This window comes from Lissotriton vulgaris, unplaced genomic scaffold, assembly GCF_964263255.1.
Source record: "Lissotriton vulgaris unplaced genomic scaffold, aLisVul1.2 SCAFFOLD_2756, whole genome shotgun sequence".
Taxonomy (NCBI): domain Eukaryota; kingdom Metazoa; phylum Chordata; class Amphibia; order Caudata; family Salamandridae; genus Lissotriton; species Lissotriton vulgaris.
The window spans coordinates 143,238-170,772 of NW_028250415.1; the positions used below are offsets into that span (position 1 = coordinate 143,238).

Sequence of the window (27,535 nt, forward strand, 5' to 3'; positions counted from 1 at the left end):
AGCAGGCTCAGATGGGTCCAGGCAGGTCAAGTTGGTTCTGGTCAGCAGTACAATTGCAGGGAGGTCTGTAGATGCTTGTGGTGTCGGTGTAGCTCACACAGGAGGTCTGCCAACTAACCCTTGGAGTCACTCTGGGTAGCCTGTGATCCAGGCAAACAGGTCCAGTGCATCTTCTTCAGACAGCAATGCAGTCCTCCCAGCAGCAGGGCAGTCCTTCCAGCAGCAGAACAGTCCTTCTTCTGAATCTTCCACACAACGAGTAGTGTTCTGATGGTATGTTCTGAAGGTCCCATTTTCATACTTGTGCCAGCTTTGTGTTTGAAAATTCCCTGACCAACCCCCAAACTGGTTCTGGTCAGTTCTTCCCTGTACCCTGGACTTGTCTCTAAACTGCCCAGGGCGACAAAGGCAAGGCCAGGCCTGATGTCAGGTTCCTTTGTGTGGGCTGTAGGCAGGGTCTTCAGAAATGTAATTTGGGTAGGGTCCAACTTTTCCCCAGCCATTCTATCAGGGGGGCTCTTTCCCCTCACATCCTTTGCTCAGTGTCCGGAAGGAATACACAACCCACATTAGGTGAGCCACTCAGTAATGTGACTCAGGACAACGGCATAAAGGCACAAATGGTTTGAGCAGAAAAATGTCAACTTTCTATAAAAGTGCAAAAATAACTTACTAAAAGTGTCATTTTCAAAATTGTAATGTTAAATTTACCGTCACCATTAAAGAGGATTTTAAATTAATTTAAGTCTAAACACTATTTCTCTATCTGTTCCCAAACTGATGTTTTATCACTTAGTAAGTTTAATAAGGTAACCCAGTGTAAGCCTATCGGAAAGATAGGCCATAGCAGTGAAAAATGACTTTAAGAGCTTTTCACTGTTAGGACATGTAAAACATAAACATGTATGTCCTACTTTTTAAATACAATGCACTCTGCCCTTGTTAGTATTACAAAAAGAAAGGTTTATGCCTGGCGGGCACAAGGTTTATGTTTCCAGGTCGAAATGTCAGTTTAAAACACATTGGCAGGCCTTAGGGATGTTATAAAAGGCGTATTTATTGAGTGGTATAACGAGTGCTGCTGCCCACTTGTAGCATTTAATTTGCAGGCCCTGGCTAGAGGTATTAAAATTTACTAGGGACTTACAAGTAAATTAAGTGTACCAATCAGGCTGACATATTTTCAAGGAAGGATTAGTGAGAGATGAGCAGCTCTGACAGCATAATCTATGAAGGTAAAAGCCCATTGGATTACATCCCATTTTTTACGCACTAAAGTTAATCCGATGGATCCATTGTAGGTGTAACATAACAGCAGCCTGGGATTAAGTAATGGTTTTGGTTGTATATCCCTTTGCACTTGGGAATTTCCAGTGCACAGTGATGGGTCTTATTTAACACATGTCCTTCTGCACAGCTATATAAAAAGAAGCCTTCCAGACGGTAATCTTACATATCATTAATAGAATCAATGCCCATGCTAATCCTATGGATCCCCTTAGGATAAATTCACAGATAGATCCTATGGATGCCACAGACAGGTTCAGCCAAAGATGAAAGGAAGAATCCTAGGAAGTTACAGTGCCTCAAGGCTCCAGCGTATAGTGACATGAATTCTCCTCTCTGCAGAGGTAGTACGGTGCGATAATACAATTAAAAGTTCTAGATCAGGAAACACAGGGTTTACAGTGGCAAGTATTGTGTGTTTATTGATCCAAGGTTCTTGTGCTATGGTGAAGGGGTTTAAAGTTGAAGGTATTGTGTGCTGTTCTCGCCAAGGTTCTAGAGCAGTAATGATGGTGATTACAGTGCCAGGGATTGTGTGCCTTTCTGCTGCTGGAGTAAGGGTGTGTGGGCAGAGATCTTCCAAAGTACTACAGCTTTTGAGCATTTATCATTGCGGTTAATAAAATAGATACTGTCCACTTTGATTGTGAGCAGTGTAACAGCCCAAGAAGGATGAAAGGATGGGTTTGCCTTGCTGGAATTCACAGCTGTGTGTTACAGGTCAGACAGATGCCAGCAGTGAGTACATACCTCACCGAGCCCTCTTGTAAACTTGAGGATATATTTTTAGAGGGGTTTGTGCTCTAAAGTTCTAGAGCAGCGATGATGGAGTTTGCAGTAACAGAGGTTGTGTGCTAATCCTTCTATGGTTGTAAGGAATGTTTTTTATTTATGTTGTTGTCCCTATTTCACCATCCAGCTCACTTAGCTGTGAGGCATGATGCCTCCACTCCGAGTGTCCAGCGTATGTGTTTGCTGAATATTTCTTATAGTTTTGCCCTTTTGTAGGAAGGAGAACTGCCTGTTTCTCAGCAAGATAAAGGTGTAATCATATGATGTTACAATTTACTTTGCCATATCACTAGGGATGCCATCTTTTCAGGTCGAGCGTTTGCCCACATGCGCTGTCTGCAAGACCTGTTGTAATCACTATACTGACTGTAAATCTGCCTCTTGCTTACCATAGAATGAATTCAGCAACGCTCTTCTTTGCAGCCTTTTAATTGGTTGCCAGTCCGATACCTCATTTCCATTTTGTTGTTTGGGAGCACCACTCAACTACAAATTGATTACTGTTCATTAGTAATTACGGTTCTTTAGTGGTCGTCTGCTTATATCAGGTACTATTTGTCGGTGTTGGCCATTTTCTTTCAGTTTGTTTCTTAGGTACGCTTCCTCTGCTTTTGCCCTTGCTCAGTGTGGTTCTTTTTGTGTGCACACACGTACCGAGAAAAACATATGAGCTAAGCAATATCGCCACTTTGAATTTAGTGTCAGACATGTGGGCGCTGTGCACAGCAACTCCCTCACAGAATTACAGACAGTTTAGTCATAGGTCGTCCCTCCCTAGAGTTCGGCTTCAACCACGCGAAGCCCAGAGGGCATTACTGGAGTGTGGCCTCGGAAATGCTGTGCACAGCTCCCAGGTGCAGCCTGCTCCATGCCTGGCCACCCTGTGCACATCACAGACCTGCAGGCCTCCTCCTGAAGGTCCCGGTCACTGCTCTCCAACCTTAGCCTGGCCGCTGTCCATGCTGCGGCACCAGCAGCAAACTGCTCCAGGATTCCTTTTAGCGCTTCCCTAGCTATAATATTTATTTTTAGTGTGCCTTTTAGCTGGTATTTTTTGACTTGCAGTAGTGTTACCCTTCCACCCTCCCATCCCACTACCTCTCGCGTACACACCGCACACTCCCTCATCCATAATTGGTGCCTGATTAGGGCAGATTCTTCGATCCAGGGACTAAAGCATCTTCTAAATGTATTAAGTAGACAGGCAGCAGTATGGTGCAGAAGGTATTTTTCTTTATTTTTTCCACTTGGCACTGAAATTGGTTACAGGGAGGACACAGGGGGTGTCAGTCTCTGCCCCGCCTCCGGAGCCTCTTCCGAGTCCGTTTGCTGCTCAAGTCATTCACCAAGTCAAGTCAAGTCAAACCACTTTATTCGATTAATTAAAATCATAAAAGTATGCTATACATATACAAAACGTTAAAAATATTTGTTAAAAATATGTTATACAAGGTAAAAACACAGTACAAAAGGCATTTAAAAATCATTAACAATCAATTCCATGATTAAAGCCATTGATCAGTATGCATAAACATTATATTAAGAGGATTGAATTTCTTGTGCAGCTTCCTGTCTAACCCTCCTGCTTCTAACAGACGCAGCAAGTAAGCTGGCAACACAAAACATGATTTCAGGGGATTCCAACAGTTGTAAAAACAGTAAGGCAGGTTTACACTGAATAAAATTCATCTTTTTCAGTAATGGAAGAATAAACCTTTTCCTGGCCTCATGGTACAAAGGACAAAAAATCATAAAGTGCAAGGTGTCTTGGGGAGAAAAATCATCACATTTGCACGGAGCAGCGTCCTCGAGCCTACTCCAGCCCTGCAAATCCCATAGTACCATATGTATTTGGTTGAACCGGAATTTTGTCAATAGCCATCGATGAAAAGAATTAGTCACTATGGACAAGTAAGGAGACATCGCTAATGACAAAGTAACCAGAACATGGCCCCTGACCGATGGTTTACATAATTCTACTGCTTCCCGCTCTGCCTCACTTAGCTTAGTAAAATTAGTTTTTACCCACGCTAAGTCAGCCTTACATAGAGATTCTGGATTGGAAAAAATCTCAGGGCGCCCCATATACACAGCTAACATTTTTATATAGGACAACCACTGGATTTCCTTCATGTTATCTAAATTGATACAATCCTTTAGAATCTTGTGTTTTAGGGAAAGGTTCGAATTCAAACAAATTTTGATCCATAGCAGGATAGAGGCTATTTTAATTATATCTGTTATATATCCTATCCCCAACTCAAGATGGACAGAGTGGGTAGCTGTGGATTGTGGAAGGCCTCAAAGGGACCGTAAAAATGTATTTTCTTCTGTTTGGATGGGGTCGGGTTTGGTAAACCCCCATATTGCTGCCCCATACCCTGCGATTGATATGGTCTTGGCTTTATAAATTGCCAGGATCGCCTCATAGGGTTTCCCCCCCAATCTTTTAGCGAATCCTAACACTGCAGCAGAAGAACTTCTCACTGCGTTTACCTTTATTGAGAGCTGTGGGGACCATGTTCCCCTATCATCAAAAACTACTCCCAAATAGGTAAATACTTTTACTCTGGTGATTTCTTTACTGCCACAGTAAAAGGTCTTAACTTTATTTTTTGAGGCACCCAACGACATAACATGAGATTTGCCATTATTTACCACCAGATCCAGGCTTTTCATAAAATCCCCAAAAGAGTCCAGCAATCTTTGTAGGCCCAGCGGAGTCCTTGCTAATAAGACAGCATCGTCAGCATAGAGGAGCACCGGGATCAGTGTTCCTCCCATGCGCGGGATGTCAGGAGTGGCTGTTAACAAATTTACCTCCAACGAGTTTACATACAGCGTAAACAACATGGGGGCCAAGATACATCCCTGACGCACCCCTCTACCAGACTTAAAACTTGATGTGCATTTCCCCTCATTCGTCATCCTACTTGAGGCATTTAGGTCTTTATGCAGCTCGGCCAGAAAATACACAAGGGACCGATCAAGGCCCATCTCCAGGAGCATTGTCCACAGCCTTGATCTATTAACTAGATCAAAGGCCGTGGACAAGTCCATAAAGCCCTGGAAAATAGAGCCCCTTGCCGCCTTCGTGTATTTAGCTATAATTAGGTGCAGGTTCAGACATTGGTCCTCCGTGCTCCTCCCCGCTCTAAAGCCATACTGGGCGTCGGACAGTATGTTATTGTCCGAAGCCCACCCTGCTATCCTGCTAGAATAACCTTCCCTAAGATTTTAATGGAGGAATCTAGCAAAGATATAGGCCTATAGCATCTAGGGTCTCCGCTTTGACCTTTCTTAAACACTGGAATTATTATCGAACGAGACCATGACTTAGGGAATCCTACACAGGCCGAGGTATTGAAGACATTAGTCAGGATATTTGCCCAGTACATAGGGTTTGCCTTGTACATATCTGAGGGTACCCCATCCGGGCCTGGTGCCTTTCGTCCTGCTGTGCCCTCAATGGCTTTAACAACTTCAGCTAAGTTAAACCTTGCTGGCATAACAGGAGGTTCTGAGGCTGGGGCCACAAAGGTTTCCAGCTCTAGATGACTTCCATAAATGTTTTCAAAGTGGCTCAACCAGTCCTCCTCTGCAATATTTACTTCTAAGACAGTATTTTGAGTACAGGAAAACAAGGGCGTATTAATAATACACCAAAACTTGTCACTATCTTTTAGGGTTGCTTTATCCATAAGCTCAGCCCATGCTTCTTGTTTAATTTTGTTTTTCCTTGCCTGAACTACTCTTGAGTACTCTCTCCTAAGCTGAGCAACCAGAACTTTATTCCTAGGTTGATCCTGAAGAGCTTTTTTGAGAAGGTTATGGGTTTTAGTACATTTGTGGTCGAACCAGCCCATTACCGGTTTATTTTTTGCTACTCGACAATTGGACGTAAGTTCTTTAGCCACTTGGGAGCAGATAACTTCATATGAGGTTATTACATCCTCCCCATTAGAGAGGGGATCTCCACAGATGTTTAATTCCTGGGCAGCCTTGGCGGTAATGGTATGGAAAAAATCCTCTGGCACAAACTTACTCCAATGTAACCTCCTCACCCTGAGCTGCTGCAGCTGCCCCCGCAATGCTATTTGATTTTATTTGATTTGCAAATTTGTAGAGCGCACGAATGCTCAGGGGCGTCTTGGCGCTAAGTCAATGTAAGGTCTAGAACTAGCGGAGATATAATGTTCTAACTAAGAAGTAAAAAGTCAGGTTTTTACAACTTTCCTGAATGAGAGTAGCGAGGGGCTATTTTTTATTGTAATAGGGAGAAGGTTCCAGGTCTTATTTATTTATTGATTTGACATTTGTATGTCGCATCAAATCATGGGGATCTCTCGGTGCCCCAGATGAGTTTTTAAAAGTGAGATCCTACCCCATGGAGGGCCTTGTAGGCCTAGCCAAACTGACTTAAACTTTATCCTTTTCTCCATTGGTAACCAGTAGAGGCCTCTTAGTCTGTGGGTGACGGGCTCAAATCTAGGAATGTCCAGCACCAGCCTTGCTGCTGCGTTCTGTAGACACTGGAGTTTTGTTAGATGTTGGAATTGTATCCCAGCATACAAGGCGTTCCCGTAATCCAACCTAGACAGGCCAGTGCACCTGGAGTTGAGACACCCTTCAAGCAGCAGGTTAATAGCAGCTTATATGCACTTCTCTTCTACTGCGACGTTTTCCTGCCCCAAGAGAAACACCTTTGCTTTTTTTAACTGCAGTAGGAGAGGCTTCGTTTTGCAAACGTAATGCCACTTGAGAGGTAAAAGCATACCCCTCTTGCGCTTCACTCACACTCAGCACTGGTCCGCAGGCGCTGCTCTTAATACTGATTTATTTAAAATACATGTCTTATGTGATGTTCATCCTTTGTTCCTATAGCTGTTATTGCGCTTTAATACAAAGATGATATGTGTGTTATTACAGGTGTAATAATGTGAAGATTCAGTGCCCAGAGGTGGTGGTGAAGAGTTATAAAGGTAAATATCATTGTGATTATGAGCTCTGCATGTTTCTGTGCATTAAAATGCTGTGGTATGGTATGACATGGCATGTATGGTATGGTAAGATATGGGATAGGAAGGGATGGGATGGGACGGGATCAGATGGTAAGTTATGGTATGGTATGATTTGCTATGGTATATTATAGTATTTAATTGTAACGTGTACTCAAGTTAGGGTACAGTTACTTGATTTGTGTCAGTAAACATTGTCTTTTCCAAATTTTTATAGATTTGTACTTATCTCTATTCTGTATATATGCTGCAACATTTCCAAGGTTTAAATGAATTTCAAATGTATACTTTATTGTTTAAATAAATAAAGACCATACCAATATCCTAAAAATGAGATTAAGGTAATTAACCAGCATTTACATTATTTAAAATACAATTTAATATCATATAAAACAAACTAAAATAGAAAGTATCATAAAACTTGTCAGCAATATTGTTATCACATCAGTACTCAATATAAAGTGCATTTGTACAGTTAGCTTAAAGTTTTAAGTGCAGTCCTGGGATTCTTTGGGGCGCGTTGCCTTTCAATATACCATCAAGAATTTCCTCATCTTACAGTTCAATTGAGAATCTGTTGAGTCTAGACCTTTAATAATGTCTGATCTTTAAGTGTGAATGCCCCTGTCGTTGAAGGATTTCTTCAGTAACAGAATCTGAATACATTTTAAAAAGGGCACACACAGATCAGATGGAAAAATCTTGCCTTTCTCACCTTCTACACCACATAAATTACATGTCCTGGGTCGGTTGTACTTCCATGATTGTTGGTCTGCCAAACTTGGCAATGCCCCAAATCTGATGGCCATTAGCTTTCTTTTCAGGTAAAGTGAGTACGTTGAGTTTAGGTATTCTGCCGGACGTAATGTTGTAAATGATTGAAGAACCATCCAGGTGTAGGACCGCTTTGTTAGTGTAATTGTGTCTTCAAACAATGAGTGGTGTTTGGCCGATTTGTTTATCACCCTACAAAAGATTTGGAAGGATGGATTATGAGCCCAAAGTTCAGTTGAATTTGTTTCCTTCAATGCTATTTTCATAAATTTACCATAGCATGAACCTGTATCTTCTTCCTGGGCCCGCCACGGGGCGTCATGTAACACATTGGACCGATTTAGCCAGAATTTGTAACAGGTTTTGAGTGCTTCATATTTTCTCCCAATCTCGTGTTAGATGAGGCAAAATTCCAATCGTACCTGAGCCAGAGAAGCGTTTTGAAGAAGACAAAATACTTTTTGGGACGTTTTTGTTTGTTGATTATCTAAAAGTTTGGCGTCCTTGCCATTTAAAGCTATACTTGCATAAGTTATCGTCAGGAGTAGTTTGGCAGCCATCACTGTCAGCTTGAATGATGGGCCCTGTAGTTTTTTCCAAGGGCATAAACTGCATAGAAAAGTTAATTTCTTTTTTTTTCAAGATATTGTTTTTGGTATTGGAAGTTCAATCGATCGTCTATAACGACCCCCAGATATTTATATGAACTGACTACCTCTAAGGCTGTTTCTCCCAGCTTTATTGGATATTAATGTCCAGGGCGATTCATGATTGACATTGTTTTTGTAACATTAATTTCCAAGACATTGGCCTTAGCGAACGTTGTTAACTCTTTGAGCTCCCTATGTAGGCCAATTCTTGTTATAATGAGCAGAACTATATCGTCTGCATATGACAGTTGCGTTATAGGTGATGGCCCCAGGCGTGGGGGTGTGAATTAACCTGATTCAATCTTGGTGAGAGGTCTGCCATGAATAAATTAAATAGGTGAGGAGCTAATACACAGCCTTGCTTTAGACCAATTTCTGTCTGTATTTCCCATGACAGTCTTGTGCCGTTTGCTAGTTTTTACACGGACCCATGTTCACATATACAGTTATATTATGGTTCGTAGTATTGTTTCAGGGAGACCCATTTTCTTTAATTTTGTCCACAAAAAGTCATGATTTACACGTTCAAACGCTGCTTTTACCCGTTCCGTTCTCCTGTTGACCGACGGGAGCACTCCCTCTCCAGTGCTGCGAACGGCCAACGGCCATCGCTGCCCTGCCCACTCATTAGAACGCCCGCACCGCGGCGGAATTGCTGCTGTGGTGAAGGCGTTAAGGTCTATAAAACAGAGTTGTAATTTTCTTTGTGTGCGTTTGCAATTGTCTGCTATTAAGGCTAGGGATAGGATGATTGTAGTAGTGCCAACCCCTTTGCGAAATCCTGTTTGGTTGAATGGAATTAAGCTGTTGTTGTCTGTCCATTCTACCAGGTCTTCAAGGATTAGTGATGCGTAATATTTGGCTTCTACATCAATGAATGCAATTTGCCTATAATTTGTCAGATCCGATCTATCGCCCCCTTTGTGGATCGGAATGATTATTGACCCATTTGAACACTTGGGAAGGATATCAGTTGTACCTATCTCCTTATACAGCGCCGACAACGGAATCGCCCAATGGTCAGTGTAATTTCTAAATATCGTCTGTGGGATGCCGTTTGGCCCAGGTGCTCCGTTCCTACACCCCTCTTTTAATATTCTAGATACCTTTTCTGCCACGTAGCATTGATCCCGGGCTGTTGTTGATAGAAGGGTAGAGCTGAGTTATTTTTGTGATATGTCATAATGCTAGTATCCATCTCACTATTGATGAGTGGAATAGCATCTTTGAGTGTTTTATTTAAGTAAGTTATCCATGCTTGCTCGGTCACACATGCATTATTTATAATTTGAATTGATCTGGTTGTTCCATTAACAATTCCAGAAAATAGCCTGTTATTTGTTTGTTTCGCACAGAAAAGTAACTTTGTTCAAAACATCTCACGTTTCGTTTTTTGATCATTCCATATTTGCTTTTTATATAGCTTCGGAATATTTTTAATATGATCCCAAGCGTGTTTTGAGACTTTGGGAGTCTTGTCTTTTCTGACTGCCTTTCTTAGTTGTTTTCTTAGCAAATAGGCTTTTTTGATAGGTTTCAAATGTACTTATTGCTTGTGTTCCATGCATAATTGATTTTAGGTGTCTGTTTTAGTAGGTTTGTAGTGAAAGTTGTCCAATTCACTACTCAACTATTTTCCGGAGCTGTGTTTATTTCTTATATCTCTTTAGCTAGCCGTGTTATATCTGGAAGAGTGTCTGCAACCACTGGATGCGGTTCAGATTTACTGATGTCAGGTGGCCCATCTCTATGGGGGCTAACTGATGTTTTGAAAGATTTATCTTTAGTTCCAGATGCTGGTATGAGTGGTCCCTTCGAGCTGTATACTTAAGGATATATTTCCCGACATAGTTCAATAGGGAGACTTAGGATTGTATAGTCTATTATTGATTGGGTATTTACACCCTGGTAGGTCCATCGTGGGGGAGTATCATCTTTGGTTCGGCCTTTTATTACTCTGAGGCCTAGATGTTCCAAGGCAAGAATTACCTTGTGCCCCTTCGAATCCTGTTATTTTGATGCTCAGGATGATTGTGGAGGAACTAACCAGTACTCATTGGTCGTTGCCAGTTGCTTATCTCATCTTCGTCCGGGGTATAAATTAGATTTGAGTTAATTATTATTTCCCAAGCAGGATTCTCAAATCTAATTGGTTATTATTAACAGCAGTTTTTCATATTGTAATTCTGTTTTCCTCTGATTTGGATGCATATAAACATTTATTAATATTAATGTCATTGCTGGGTGGTTTGACCATTGGTTCATCTTAATTACTTTTATGTCTGACGTAGTGTTGGGAAGCTGTTCCGACTTGATGTTCAAAGCCGCAGAGACGTATACTGCTAGTCCGCCATTTGGTCTCCCATATCGATGTGTTCAATTTGCTTTTACATAGTGATGTATGTAATTGGTGATTTCCTTTTGCTCAATCAGCCAGGTCTCCTGCAACGCAATGATCTCATAATTCTTCCAGTTTGTTGGTGGTGCATTGTCCTGTACTTCTCTTTTTGCTCCAGCAATGTTCCAGGATAAGAGTTATACTGATTTGTTGCCAACGCTTTTTCTTTGTAAAGGGAGTCATTCTTTTTTCGGAGCATTGAGAGTAGAGGCCATCAAATTCCAAGTCGCTGGATCCTGATGTAGTTTTCGCCCGCTCCTTATCTTTTTTTTGGCATCATCCATTTTTCTTTTTGCATTATGTAATACTTAGTAAACTGGGGCGTTTTCTTCGTCTTTACTGTGACTCCTAGGTGGCTTTGTTAAAGGTGATGGATAGCATGGTCTTAAAGGTTTTGCAAGTGTAATACCCCAAACTTCAAATTGTTGTGGGGCATTCATGATTGAGGACACTATTTCCTCATTTCTCCAGATCGAGAGGGTATTTTCCATCCGGTTATTTTCCTCTTGTGGAAGGAATTTAATTGACAGAAAATCTGCCGAAGTGAGATGTTTTAGTGTAGGGATTTCGGCAAATAATCAAAATATATTTCCTCTGTTGAGGAGATCTTGTAGTCCCTGTGAAATGTAGTGGGGTCCTAATATGATCTGGTTATTCAGACTGGCTGCTTGGTTTATATCCGATGTTGTTAATATAGAGGGTGATTGTTGCAATACCTCTCTGTGGTTTGTCCCAACTCCCCCGTCTTTATTCAAGTTTACCTTTATTACAATCTTTTCCCTCTGGGCATCTTCTTTTTCTGTGCTTCTCTTGGGAACCTCCTCAAAGCCACACTTGTCCTGCTCCAAATTGTTAATTATATCTTTTGATCGTTTTGCAACTATCGGGTCCAATGTGCATTTATGTTATTTCTGTCTCACTTTATATTTTTCTTGAGTGCTATCTATGATTGTGTTTGGGACTTACCATGTTGCCTGTTTTACAATTGTGCTGTTGTTGGATTTTTTTTTACCTTTGTGCAAACCTTTTCTTTTAATCCCTGAATCTTGTTTGAGTTGCAACGAAGATTTTTTTATTTTCAATTCTGGTAGGTTATTTTTGGTTATTGGCGTTTGTGCCTGCACTGTTTCTTGGTTTGTCTGAATTCTGTCTGTCCATTCGCAGGGACGGTGGGTGAGATTTTAAAATAGTGGGACGCAAAGTGATTTGCATACTGCACCATAGCACGCGAGCGCAGCGAGCGAGCCCGAACCCCAAAAGGGGGGTTTGGGGGGATTACCCCCCCAAGCAAATTTTGAAAAAAAAGAAGAAAAATCTTGCATTTTCAAGCAAATTTGAGAAAGCAGGAAGGTTAATAAAGCAATTGTGAAAGTGCAGTTATTACATTAATAGATGGCATAACATAGGTAGCTGCTTATTCAGTATAACCACAGAGCTTCATACATTCCGTCCTATTATGCTCAGGTGCTGAATTCAGACTATAAGACTTTCATGGAAATCTCAGCTCTAAGAGTAGAAGAAGTTGCACAGCAGTGTAATGGTTGCCCGGCTCGTTCCGCAGGAGCGTCAGGAACTTGAAGAAAAGTCCACAGTCTTCCCCTACGGCCGTCCGACTCTATTAGAGTCTGCATGTCACAATAAACAACAATAGGTCTTGCTCTTTGGGACCTTATAGGAGTTCAGCCAGAGCTATCGCCTTTGCCAATGTTTTAAAGCTCTCTCTACTTCAAACCGTCCTAGTCCACCACTCAGTCCCACTTGCTCAGCGTCCATCCCCAAAGCCTCGAGCTCACCTTAGCGTTACCCGGCCACACCAGTCCCGTCCCATTCCTCCCCCGCTCACCCACCAACACCTGCCTGCAGTAGTCACTATTTAGAGAGACCGAAAGAGAGAGAAGGTGAGAGACAGAAAGCGGTCGGGGAGGTGCGGAGAAAAACGAGCGGGAAGGAGTGAAGGCATCTGGCGGCACCTGGAAAGTGCAGTTTACTTTGGCAGGCAGTGCAGGGGGGTATCTGGCGTTGGACAAGGGCATGTTATTGCAGCTGGAGAAGGTGAGAACTGGCGAGGGAGGGGTGACGAGCATGCTTAGAAATAACTGGTCGGGGAGGATGGAAGGAAAGAGGAAAGTGAAGTAGAAAGATAAAAAATAAAACTTTGGAGCAATGTGGTTCAAAGTCTGTGTTTCTCCAGCTTCACTGCATCCTTAGTCGTTGGAGGCAATGCCTAACTGTGTCCATCCTACGTGTTTTTTACATTTACAAAAACTTTTGAGCTCTGTATTTACTAGTAGAAAATACTGCGCTTTTTTTTCTTCTCTTTGGTAAATTAATTCCTGAACTCACTTGACTCTGCCACTTTCAAACCAGGTGTGAGCTTTATTTATTTGGATTTGCCCCTCAACACTCCTTCACATGCACTCTAACGTACTAATAACGTTCATGGAAGGGGAGCAGCTATTGGAGGTGCAGGGCTTTAAGTTTGATGAAAAAACCTGAAGTGGCCACTTAAAGGGGCGTGACCTAAGAATAGAATCTAGGAATCCTTTCCAAGAGTTGTGGCCTATTTAAATATGCTGTGGATTAAAACATGTAAAATAAAATCCTTATGATTCTCAAGCAGTCCCACTCAGCCAGCATTGTGTTGCTTCTCTGTGAGCTTTCTAATATTGCATTGAGACACACACCTAAAACAAACCAGACCTGTTGGATTTGTTTTCTGCTAATTAGCAGTAGTAAGTAAAGGAGTCAAAACAAAGATTTTGGTGTGAATAGAATGGAACATGTTTCAATTCTGAAAATATGTGACTGAATTAAACATTACTAAAGTCTTTCAAAGGTGTAGTGGACTTCGGAGAATCCTAGACCCGCCTTTTCTTCCCTCACACCACTTCACTCTGACAGACACGTGTGCCCTTTTTCTCCTCACATCTTTCTACAGATGCCACCTCAGCATTTCTTACACTACAATTCTTTCTTCTTCACTGCCTTGTGTTCAATTTCTCCTGCATGTACTTTTTTTGCATCTTCACTTCACCCCCAACCACTCCCAATCACCTGTAAGCACTAGGTTTTACTTTCACCCAGTCAATATTTCCACAGCGATGTATGTTATTCACACTGTTTGAAGTAGAATCACAATTACAAGTGGGTGGCACACGTGGCTATTGCTCTTTGTGCTCTGCTGAGAGGCCAGGGATTGGATGAGCACATCTAAACACCCTTTTCACCCACTGACAGGCACTGTGAGAAACTAGCGCTACCAGATAACTTCCACTTTTAATATTAGTAGACAATGATATTTCATGTTAAAAAGAGAATGCAGTAAGAAAAATCCTTCCATCGTTTGACCTATGAGGTCATAGGCAGTGCATAGTGGGGACACAAGATATAGGTAGCGCACTAAACTATAACTAGATAATTTCATTGTTTTGGGGGTTTTAACCATTAGATATTAACTTTTTTAAGAGTTCGCATCAATCTTCCTTTAAAATATTTGAAAAGTCAATGTTGTTTCTGAACCTCAGTACCTCCATGTGAAGGTTCATGACACGGTATTCATTTAGTTTAAGACACCACAGGACCACAGGTGCTAAGACGTTTCTCTCTTTTTGTTGGGATTGAGAATCTCAAGGCCATTGACACCTGCCCTCATGGTGGTGCTGCATTACAGTAATACTAGGTAGCAGCTGTAGGTGCCATCATAAGGGGGGGTGGGGTACCTAGCTACTGAAACACTATGTGTGGTCTTATTGCCGGGCAAGGCAAGATGTCATTTGTAGAGCCAGAAACATTGCACTGGTACTGACTGCACTCAATATGACGGGTTATTAGTACCAGCTGCAGAACACCATTTGAAGGTGCTGTTCAAATATCTGGTGCCAAAAAAAGATGTATTGTGTGCTGTACCCAAGACCAGTCGCTGAACTTTCGGTGGTGTGGAAAGGAAGGTTAGCAAGGAAGATGACCCCCTACATGCTCTGGTTGGATATCTAAAGTTAGCTTTACTTTTTGTCCTGGCCCCGGCCCCGGACCCGGTACCACTGCACTGACTGCACTGAAGGTAGCTGTGATCCTGGGAACTTTCTGAAAATTAAACATTAAGCTACATCCTGAAGGAAATGCGGAGTTTATGGACGTCTTGGTTAGACCTTAATGTCACTGCATTAGCATGACCTTGTTAAATGTCATAGTTTTCCTGATGTTTGGGGCCTAATAATAAATATAGCACCTTCAAAAACGTGCTATTGTGGAAGATGTTTACATAATCAATCTGTGGAGCTTCATTTGTACTGTGCATCAGATACAACTGGCCCTGGACTTTGTTTGTCACTCAGAAATGTTTTAGAGGTTTATTTCCCAATCCCAACGACTTAAAGGCCCTTCGCGTTTACAAGAAGCCTGCACACTCACAGAACTGGTGCCATTAAAACAGCATGAAAACATTTGATTTCTGGCCTCCTTTGTGGAGGAAAATGCACATTCATCACGACAATATGCGCGGCCTATTTGCATGCTAAGCTGTCAGACCGTGCACTTTCCATCAAAGAGATTGCATCCCTTTTCATAAGCCTATTTGAGACCCCTTTTAGCGTTATCTAAAAATCATATCTACGTGGTAATCTAATCCTTTTAATGTGCTCTTGACTTTTAGAAAACAGCTTTATGTTCCTTCAGGAAATGTTTTAAACCATTACCCGGTAATTACTATTCATCCATGAAAACAGTATGTGATCTCATTGAAAGTTGTTCAGCATTGTTGAAAGGCAATATAATGACGACATATTTTAGGTGACCCAGACCCCCAGCAATTCACAATTCCTTAGTCACACACAGTTGTCCCTAGCAAACGCTGCTTTTCAGCAACAGCATTCCAACGTCAACTCGACCTGCCACGTTTTGCTAGCTGAAAATGGATGTACCCTCCCTCTCAGTGATTATAACATAGGGAAGCATATGCATCGACATAACTACCTGTAGTCTACAGATTATACCTACAACAGAAATGGTCCGAAGCGGTGGAGAATGGACGTGACGTCATTCGCTTGCGACAGAGTTCTTTATGAACAGGTACATCAGTATCAGTACACCAGTGCCACACACTCTACACCCTGGAGGAGCAAGCCAAAGCAACCTGGCATCACGAGTCGATCTTGGCACACCTCATGTCATTGGCACACAAGACATTTGCTCTGTGTCTTGAAGTTGAGTCATACAAGGACGGATGCAATTTGAAGGCGGTTTAGGTATTCACTCTGCACAGGGTGACAAAGATTCAAAAGTACTCCAGGCATGTGGAATAGACAGCAGCCCACTTAAACGTGGGGGGGAAATAACCCTGAGCAACAGAGATGCCCAGCGCCAATGGAACACCAAGGGTACATTAGAAATCATGAAAAAAGAGTCCCACGTGTCTCCACAGAATGCAGGCCTCTTTGCTATAAATCCGGGCCCGCCCTGTACAGTTCAGTTGACAATAAATGAAATCAACATGCATTCCTTACTACAGGGCGCATCCAATGCGTGGCACAAAATGGCTACACACCTCACCCTGATTATCGGCCACAACGTAATAACCAGTTTTCTCAGAGTTCAATTTTCCAGTGGCTGATGATTTACAAGATACTTTTGATAGTTTTGTCCAACTTATTTTTCGCGTGCTCCATTTGATGTTTTGTCATTGTGTGGCCCCGCAACTCCTCCAACATATAATCACTCGCTTTGGGTTTGCGCCATTTGTGTTTCCCAGTTGAAAGCGTTCTGAGCTTTGCAAAAGCATCCCCGCTTAGATCTTTGGACGGGCCTCCCTCGCGCCGGCTAAGCTTGCCTAGTTGCCTTTGAAAGAATATTTATCTGACCTGTGAGCTGGCCTTGTACTAGAAACTGGGCGTAAGGGTCACTGGCAGGTTGAGACATCAGGAAGGAGCGAAATTATGACACACAGACGGAGATAGATTTCTTAGTGCATTTTTGGCTGCCAAGCACTGCGAGTGCAGAGAGAGCTAACTTTAAAAAAGAAATGACCGCCTGTGTTGGAACTGTGGGACGGTGTGAAGGGACAAGGGAGGAGCACTGGCTGGAGAGAAGGCGCGAGGAGCAGGGACCCGGGACACAGGACACACAGTGACAGTCACAGGAGGCCATAATAATCACATCATCCACGCCAGTGACACCACAGTGCTTTCTGAGAGCCGAGCTGCAGAAAGCGGCCTTCAAAGAAAATAGCGGTGCAATCAATGAATCTACTCACTGACATGTAACATGTTGCCTCACAGTCACATTACAATGCAATGAACTTCAGAACAAATCCATACAGGCAGACGCAGTTACATTGCGGCGTAACTTACTCGAGTGACGGTCGGGACGGCGTCGGTCAACAACGACGAAAAACGAACTGAACTCAGTCAGTCAGACTCAGAGTCAACACCAATCAAGTGAACAGGGCTGCCTGCAACTGCAAGTGAAGTCAACTGCTGCCTGGAGAGGGAGCCCCTGCGCACGTCCCCGAAATCATGGCCAATCACTGAATGGCTTCAAATGCTGAACGATTTAGAAAAGGGGGTGGTGATGAACAGAGTGTCTGAGTTAAACAGACCACTCTTACCCAGTCCAAAGATCAGGGCTTGATCCATCACCGTTATTTATCTCACTGCCCCATCCCAGCTCAGAACCTGGCTATATGCAAATCAGTCTGTCCCTGGCCCAGTGCATCATGGGAACAGGGCAGACTAAACTACCAAGCCAATTCTTCACCAGAAAGGAGACAAGCTACCGGGGACCGGTTTCTGGCATTTCAGCCTTCTTCGGCCCGGCTTGCTTGAATCCTGATGGAGCAGTGAGAAAGGGACTCATGTCTGAGTATACCCTGCCACACCTATAGTGGCCAAAAACGATTTAGAAAAGGGGGTGGTGATGAACAGAGTGTCTGAGTTAAACAGACCACTCTTACCCAGTCCAAAGATCAGGGCTTGATCCATCATCAGTATTTATCTCACTGCCCCATCCCAGCTCAGAACCTGGCTATATGCAAATCAGTCTGTCCCTGGCCCAGTGCATCATGGGAACAGGGCAGACTAAACTACCAAGCCAATTCTTCACCAGAAAGGAGACAAGCTACCGGGGACCGGTTTCTGGCATTTCAGCCTTCTTCGGCCCGGCTTGCTTGAATCCTGATGGAGCAGTGAGAAAGGGACTCATGTCTGAGTATACCCTGCCACACCTATAGTGGCCAAAAACGATTTAGAAAAGGGGACGGCTGAAATGCCAGAAACCGGTCCCCGGTAGCTTGTTTCCTTCCCAGTGTAAGAATTGGCTTTTGTAGTTTGGTTTGCCCTGTTCCCATCATGCACTGGGACAGGAACAGACTAATTTGCATACAGCCAGGTTCTGAAACTGGGATGGTGCAGTGAGCTAAAAAACGGTGTTGGATCTAGCCCTGATCTCTTGACTGGGTGAGAGTATTCTGTTTAATTCAGAGACTCTGTCCCTCACCACCCCTTGTTGTAAATATTCAAATGCTGAAGTCACAGTGATTGGCCATGACTAATAAAGTGCTGAGCCTGAGTGAGCCCACCAGTGTGCCACCCACCCACGCGCGGCATCCAATAATGGATTGCCTGTCCTTTCGGCACGGTGGACCAGCCAATCCTGGCGCTGCATAAGCGCCAGGATTGGCTATGGGGGCACACAGACTACTCGCCCTGGCACCTTCTCAAACGACGGGGCCCAGCTAAAGACACCCCCCCCCCCGGCCCCTCGGTCGTCTTACTCAACTTAATGGCTAATGAGCATGCGCAGGCTAGTTTCTGCCCTACATTCCTCATGCGTAACCAGCATCGACTTGGCGCAGTCGCAAACACTGACATTCATCATATCATGATGACGTTATATTTGTAACCCAACCCAGCCCCACCCCCTGCGCACTCCCGCTGCCATCGGGTCTGTCCCGGAACGAATCCCCGATTGAAGCGCTGCGCTTCATTTGCCCTTCTGCACTGCAGCCGCAGGTGCGTCCACCAGGCTTAGTGGGGCTACGCCCCTATGCCCCAATGGACGCACCGCGGCTGTATTCGTCAGTTCGTGAAGTATGATTTAAGGTGTTCCATGAAATAAGTTGTGCTTCAGTTTTCTCGTTCTCATTCATCATCACTTGATCTGTCTGTTTGCTCAGAAGTTCAGAGATTGTTTGTACTTTTTTTGTTTCAAAGATATGAAACCATCTTTTCTCAGTGTTAGTATCATTCTTTATACATTGGTTGTTCTTTCTAAATTTCCTTGCTTGTTTTGTCTCTTAGTTTGCAAGCATTTTTCAGATTTACCTTGATCGTCTACTGAGTCAGGTGGTTGTTTTGCTTGCACGCTAATGTTGTCTTCGATGTCCGACACTCCTTTAGAGATTCCTATGGTTTCTGTTATAAACAGTGCATTTAATTGCTATTTTGCTTGTTCGCTGTTGATGTCTTTTACTCCTGGTCCTACATTTGAAATCTCAGCCATACCAATTATAACTAATGTTTTGATTAATTTGTGGGAGAGATTTGTTGATTTGGCTTTTGTATCATGTTGGTGTATTTTGTACTTTTTATATCATCATTGCAGTTCACTTGCCTTTCATTTAGGATTCTTTTAAGAATGGCCGGTATTGTACTCAGTTTGTCTATTATTGGGTCACATGTACACTCTTCAAATGCTGCTGTTTGTTCCCCGATCCTTGATTCTTGAGTCCCCAAGTGTATCCAACTTTGCATTTATTCAGACAATATATGAAGCTATAATGTTCATCAAATCTATCTGTGTGTCCAGCTTATCTGATTGCATGTTGAGTACTGTAATTGTAGTTTCTAGCACATTTAAGAGCGAGCTACATGATGTCAGGTAGTTCTCCGCTTTTGTCTCGGGTATAAACCCCTCCTCTTTGTGTTCTTTTAAAATTTTATCTGGTCACTTGCTTTATCTGTCATTGTTGTTTTATTCTCTGTTGTTTTATTCTCAGTCACTCCTGTTTCTCTGGGACTTGACTACATCTGCATTATGGGGTTCAATACTTTTTCGTCCAGGTTACACCTCTTCCAATTCTGATTTTGAGTGGTCTGCTCCGGTATACTGGATATCTCAATTATTGACTGCGAATGTCCTTGTGTTGTATCACTGATTGCCTTATTCAGCTACTTATCCGATTGATTCAGAGTTTTGACCTCGAACGCCTGTAATAGGTCTGTATTACTGGTTAACGATATTGAGTGAAACCACGAGTTGTTGGATTGTACAGTTGGAGACTGGGCATTATCAGGGATGTCGAATTGTATGCCTTCGACTTCTGACGTTTGTTTGAATGTTCCCGCTAATTTTGGTGTGGAATGTGGACAATCAGAAGCATGCACTTGTGCCTAAATAACTGGCCGACTGCAGTTGACCTGGTCCTTGCCAGCCACATTTTCTATATTTTGGCCATTATTCTGGATGTTTTCGATCTCAATGTCTTTGTTTTTTGCTGTTTTCAACTTTTGTGGTGTTAGTGGGTTCAGGAGGCCCTCTGGTTGCCCTGTTTCTGAATAGTTAGCGATTGTTGGATCTTTTAGAACCATATATTTTTTGCTGGGGTTAGTTTTTCCAAATAATGAATGTTGCAGTGACATTACAGGCTTGTCGTTACCTGGGCTAACGTATTTGGCGTTTCTAGAGTTCCCTTGTGCTTCTAGGTGGCTTGTTTTGTTGTTTTCTGTAGCAATTGTTTTCTGAGTCTCCCCAACCTCATTTTCCATTCTTGATAATAATAGAATAGTTTGCAGTTATTTTATCTTTGCTGTCTTGATGGACAATCTTCTTTCAGTCGGGCTGAGCCAGGCTAGGCTTTTGCAGCTGTAATCCATTCCGTTGCTACATTTAAAATTGGCATTGATATTGATATGAATATTAAAATTGATATTGATTTGTTTACTAGTTGTGGATTAGGTTATGAGTTTACTTTGTAATGTGATTATCAGGTGATTATTCAATCTGTTTGGCTGCTTTCAGATTTTACAGACTTTACACACTTACTAGACTTTACAGATATATCTGCTGCCAAGCTATCCAGCTCTGCACTGTGCACAAACCCCTCCCCTTGCCTTACTGGGTTTCCGAGGCCTGTTCCCCCTGGTTATGCTATCCACACTATTGCAGGATATTTGAAAGCAGGAACCAGAGCTGTCAATGTTCTCCCCTCCCTGGTTGGGCTGGCCACACTGCCGGCAGATACTCAGAGGCAGGAACCTAGGCAGGCGCTCGAGCCGCCCTCCTCTTCGCGCAAATCCACTGCCCCATGGTTGCCAGGTGATTGCTCTTTGCACTTTTTATTATCAGGCACTTGCCCTCCTTGTGCTGATTTAAGCTAAAGTGTTTTGTGTTATTCTGAAATAAACCTGAAAGCACTAGCTCATGGCTTGTGGCGGTGGTCGTGACACTACTGTGCGACACTATTTCCTGCTGGCTGCTGCATAGTCTGTGCTGTATACTGCCTGCTGCCCTAGAAATCTTAGAGCCTTTGGTTCTTTTATAGTTCTTTTATAGCAGATTTATCACAGTCACAGGCGTCTACTCTCCGCGGTCTGCCGTCTGCAAGCCATCACATGCTCACGTGCTGGGCATGAGCCACTAGCCACTAGCCGTTAACCTCTGTGCCTCCACACCAGACCAGCAGTTCAGCCTGACTGAACACTTCTGGCTCGACTGCCTGGTCCTGAGCAGGGTCAAGAGTCCCTAGCTGGGCCTTATAGGTCACGTGGTAATTGCTGCTTTTGTCCCAACTAGGGGGGGTTGAGTTGATAGTGTGCCACCGGGACAATCCTGCAACTTCTGATGTCTGCATCCCGTGAAGGTGAAACTGGTCGCAGCAGGGCGTGGGCACAGCAAAACAGGCTGGTCGGGACGGCCCTCACCATTCGTGCAAGGCGCACTGACCTAATGCCGGCCGCTTCTGTATGGCCGGGAGGAAACCGCGGCACTAGCCTCATCGCACTCTGCCCCATCGCACTCTGCCCCAACTGGCTTGCCTGCGCAGCCGTTCATTTGCCTCGGCTGCCACGGGCAGCTCGCTGATTGTAGCTCCACTGATCTTGCTCCTGCTGCAAACAGCGTCTCCGTCTCAGACGAGCACCGTCACTTCCGCTAGAAGCTACACCTCCAAACCAGAACACACAGCATACAAGGTTTAAATCATTACCCCCTCATGGGTCCTCCCCGTCCCAGTCCTTACTACGTGAGGCAGTCCTGCCTCCACCCAGCCAATCAAAACGCCAGAAATCCAAAGGTTGAAGGTTACATAAGCCCCTCCCACCCACCGCCATGCCTGTTTTTTTTCTGCTCCGACGGCTGTCCGAACGCTGGTGCTCCCGGTTCCTGTCTCTGTTCCTGTTTTCTTCTGGATGGTTTGGCGGTGCCGTGAGTGTTTCTTTTCCATTTTTGATGCTTCTGATGTGGTCTTTTCACATTTCCTTGCGTGGCCACTCCGGTCCTCCGGTTGGCCTCGCTCCTGTTCTGGGGTCAGGATGCTCCCCGTTCATGTGCTGGGCTGGGGCGGGGAGCCCTCCTGGTGTTCTGGCCCGAGGTCGTTCCGGTGCTGGTGCTTTAGTGCAGCGTCCGACCACTGCTGTATTTGTCCTTCCTATGTGGCTGTGGGTGGAGACTGCAGGGCTGCCTTTTTTATTACTTCTTCGGTCTCGCATGCGAGATTGTTGTTTGGGGGCAGTGTTTCCTGGAGGTTGCTGGGCACTTCCTTTGTTGGTGTGTTGGGAGTTTCCTGTGGGGTTTACTCCTTTGCTCGCCATGTTTGAGGGGGCTTCCTCTCCGGTGCATCCACAGAGCTGTTGCTCAATGGTATGTCATATGCCTCTGGTGTCACTGGCATCTCATATGCCAAGGATTCAAGTCCTGCCTATGCTGTCAATGATTCAGAAAAGGGGGTGGTGATGAACAGAGTGTCTGAATTAAACAGACCACTCTTACCCAGTCCAAAGATCAGGGCTTGATCCATCACCGTTATTTATCTCACTGCCCCATCCCAGCTCAGAACCTGGCTATATGCAAATCAGTCTGTCCCTGGCCCAGTGCATCATGGGAACAGGGCAGACTAAACTACCAAGCCAATTCTTCACCAGAAAGGAGACAAGCTACCGGGGACCGGTTTCTGGCATTTCAGCCGTCTTCGGCCCGGCTTGCTTGAATCCTGATGGAGCAGTGAGAAAGGGACTCATGTCTGAGTATACCCTGCCACACCTATAGTGGCCAAAAACGATTCAGAAAAGGGGGTGGTGATGAACAGAGTGTCTGAATTAAACAGACCACTCTTACCCAGTCCAAAGATCAGGGCTTGATCCATCACCGTTATTTATCTCACTGCCCCATCCCAGCTCAGAACCTGGCTATATGCAAATCAGTCTGTCCCTGGCCCAGTGCATCATGGGAACAGGGCAGACTAAACTACCAAGCCAATTCTTCACCAGAAAGGAGACAAGCTACCGGGGACCGGTTTCTGCCATTTCAGCCGTCTTCGGCCCGGCTTGCTTGAATCCTGATGGAGCAGTGAGAAAGGAATCATGTCTGAGTATACCCTGCCACACCTATAGTGGCCAAAAACGATTCAGAAAAGGGGGTGGTGATGAACAGAGTGTCTGAATTAAACAGACCACTCTTACCCAGTCCAAAGATCAGGGCTTGATCCATCATCGTTATTTATCTCACTGCCCCATCCCAGCTCAGAACCTGGCTATATGCAAATCAGTCTGTCCCTGGCCCAGTGCATCATGGGAACAGGGCAGACTAAACTACCAAGCCAATTCTTCACCAGAAAGGAGACAAGCTACCGGGGAACGGTTTCTGGCATTTCAGCCGTCTTCGGCCCGGCTTGCTTGAATCCTGATGGAGCAGTGAGAAAGGGACTCATGTCTGAGTATACCCTGCCACACCTATAGTGGCCAAAAACGATTCAGAAAAGGGGGTGGTGATGAACAGAGTGTCTGAATTAAACAGACCACTCTTACCCAGTCCAAAGATCAGGGCTTGATCCATCACCGTTATTTATCTCACTGCCCCATCCCAGCTCAGAACCTGGCTATATGCAAATCAGTCTGTCCCTGGCCCAGTGCATCATGGGAACAGGGCAGACTAAACTACCAAGCCAATTCTTCACCAGAAAGGAGACAAGCTACCGGGGACCGGTTTCTGGCATTTCAGCCGTCTTCGGCCCGGCTTGCTTGAATCCTGATGGAGCAGTGAGAAAGGGACTCATGTCTGAGTGTACCCTGCCACACCTATAGTGGCCAAAAACGATTCAGAAAAGGGGGTGGTGATGAACAGAGTGTCTGAATTAAACAGACCACTCTTACCCAGTCCAAAGATCAGGGCTTGATCCATCACCGTTATTTATCTCACTGCCCCATCCCAGCTCAGAACCTGGCTATATGCAAATCAGTCTGTCCCTGGCCCAGTGCATCATGGGAACAGGGCAGACTAAACTACCAAGCCAATTCTTCACCAGAAAGGAGACAAGCTACCGGGGACCGGTTTCTGGCATTTCAGCCGTCTTCGGCCCGGCTTGCTTGAATCCTGATGGAGCAGTGAGAAAGGGACTCATGTCTGAGTATACCCTGCCACACCTATAGTGGCCAAAAACGATTCAGAAAAGGGGGTGGTGATGAACAGAGTGTCTGAATTAAACAGACCACTCTTACCCAGTCCAAAGATCAGGGCTTGATCCATCACCGTTATTTATCTCACTGCCCCATCCCAGCTCAGAACCTGGCTATATGCAAATCAGTCTGTCCCTGGCCCAGTGCATCATGGGAACAGGGCAGACTAAACTACCAAGCCAATTCTTCACCAGAAAGGAGACAAGCTACCGGGGACCGGTTTCTGGCATTTCAGCCGTCATCGGCCCGGCTTGCTTGAATCCTGATGGAGCAGTGAGAAAGGGACTCATGTCTGAGTATACCCTGCCACACCTATAGTGGCCAAAAACGATTCAGAAAAGGGGGTGGTGATGAACAGAGTGTCTGAATTAAACAGACCACTCTTACCCAGTCCAAAGATCAGGGCTTGATCCATCACTGTTATTTATCTCACTGCCCCATCCCAGCTCAGAACCTGGCTATATGCAAATCAGTCTGTCCCTGGCCCAGTGCATCATGGGAACAGGGCAGACTAAACTACCAAGCCAATTCTTCACCAGAAAGGAGACAAGCTACCGGGGACCGGTTTCTGGCATTCCAGCCGTCTTCGGCCCGGCTTGCTTGAATCCTGATGGAGCAGTGAGAAAGGGACTCATGTCTGAGTATACCCTGCCACACATATAGTGGCCAAAAACGATTCAGAAAAGGGGGTGGTGATGAACAGAGTGTCTGAATTAAACAGACCACTCTTACCCAGTCCAAAGATCAGGGCTTGATCCATCACCGTTATTTATCTCACTGCCCCATCCCAGCTCAGAACCTGGCTATATGCAATGTGAGTCCCTTGCTCATTGCACCATCAGGATTCAAGCAAGCCGGGCCGAAGACGGCTGAAATGCCAGAAACCGGTCCCCGGTAGCTTGTTTCCTTCCCAGTGTAAGAATTGGCTTTTGTAGTTTGGTTTGCCCTGTTCCCATCATGCGCTGGGACAGGAACAGACTAATTTGCATACAGCCATGTTCTGAAACTGGGATGGTGCAGTGAGCTAAAAAACGGTGTTGGATCTAGCCCTGATCTCTTGACTGGGTGAGAGTATTCTGTTTAATTCAGAGACTCTGTCCCTCACCACCCCTTGTTGTAAATATTTTTGTCCACCCTAAGCGTGGAAGGGTATACTCAGATGTGAGTCCCTTGCTCATTGCACCATCAGGATTCAAGCAAGCCGGGCCGAAGACGGCTGAAATGCCAGAAACCGGTCCCCGGTAGCTTGTTTCCTTCCCAGTGTAAGAATTGGCTTTTGTAGTTTGGTTTGCCCTGTTCCCATCATGCACTGGGACAGGAACAGACTAATTTGCATACAGCCATGTTCTGAAACTGGGATGGTGCAGTGAGCTAAAAAACGGTGTTGGATCTAGCCCTGATCTCTTGACTGGGTGAGAGTATTCTGTTTAATTCAGAGACTCTGTCCCTCACCACCCCTTGTTGTAAATATTTTTGTCCACCCTAAGCGTGGAAGGGTATACTCAGATGTGAGTCCCTTGCTCATTGCACCATCAGGATTCAAGCAAGCCGGGCCGAAGACGGCTGAAATGCCAGAAACCGGTCCCCGGGAGCTTGTTTCCTTCCCAGTGTAAGAATTGGCTTTTGTAGTTTGGTTTGCCCTGTTCCCATCATGCACTGGGACAGGAACAGACTAATTTGCATACAGCCATGTTCTGAAACTGGGATGGTGCAGTGAGCTAAAAAACGGTGTTGGATCTAGCCCTGATCTCTTTACTGGGTGAGAGTATTCTGTTTAATTCAGAGACTCTGTCCCTCACCACCCCTTGTTGTAAATATTTTTGTCCACCCTAAGCGTGGAAGGGTATACTCAGATGTGAGTCCCTTGCTCATTGCACCATCAGGATTCAAGCAAGCCGGGCCGAAGGCGGCTGAAATGCCAGAAACCGGTCCCCGGTAGCTTGTTTCCTTCCCAGTGTAAGAATTGGCTTTTGTAGTTTGGTTTGCCCTGTTCCCATCATGCACTGGGACAGGAACAGACTAATTTGCATACAGCCATGTTCTGAAACTGGGATGGTGCAGTGAGCTAAAAAACGGTGTTGGATCTAGCCCTGATCTCTTGACTGGGTGAGAGTATACTGTTTAATTCAGAGACTCTGTCCCTCATCACCCCTTGTTGTAAATATTTTTGTCCACCCTAAGCGTGGAAGGGTATACTCAGATGTGAGTCCCTTGCTCATTGCACCATCAGGATTCAAGCAAGCCGGGCTGAAGACGGCTGAAATGCCAGAAACCGGTCCCCGGTAGCTTGTTTCCTTCCCAGTGTAAGAATTGGCTTTTGTAGTTTGGTTTGCCCTGTTCCCATCATGCACTGGGACAGGAACAGACTAATTTGCATACAGCCATGTTCTGAAACTGGGATGGTGCAGTGAGCTAAAAAACGGTGTTGGATCTAGCCCTGATCTCTTGACTGGGTGAGAGTATTCTGTTTAATTCAGAGACTCTGTCCCTCACCACCCCTTGTTGTAAATATTTTTGTCCACCCTAAGCGTGGAAGGGTATACTCAGATGTGAGTCCCTTTCTCATTGCACCATCAGGATTCAAGCAAGCCGGGCCGAAGACGGCTGAAATGCCAGAAACCGGTCCCCGGTAGCTTGTTTCCTTCCCAGTGTAAGAATTGGCTTTTGTAGTTTGGTTTGCCCTGTTCCCATCATGCATTGGGACAGGAACAGACTAATTTGCATACAGCCATGTTCTGAAACTGGGATGGTGCAGTGAGCTAAAAAACGGTGTTGGATCTAGCCCTGATCTCTTGACTGGGTGAGAGTATTCTGTTTAATTAAGAGACTCTGTCCCTCACCACCCCTTGTTGTAAATATTTTTGTCCACCCTAAGCGTGGAAGGGTATACTCAGATGTGAGTCCCTTGCTCATTGCACCATCAGGATTCAAGCAAGCCGGGCCGAAGACGGCTGA

The 27,535-nt window shown here is 44.6% G+C and overlaps 1 protein-coding gene across 1 annotated transcript in view; it reads left to right on the forward strand.

Annotated features, from left to right (window-relative positions):
- Window positions 1-27,535, forward strand: part of LOC147663263 (E3 ubiquitin-protein ligase TRIM38-like) — a gene marked incomplete at its 5' end in the record, with an annotated part of 159,516 nt that overhangs the window by 124,000 nt on the left and 7,981 nt on the right. Inside the window, one exon of the mRNA XM_086950578.1 lies at window positions 7,009-7,061. Within this exon, the coding sequence (XP_086806704.1) occupies window positions 7,009-7,061 (53 nt within the window). The remainder of the gene's footprint in view (window positions 1-7,008; window positions 7,062-27,535) is intronic.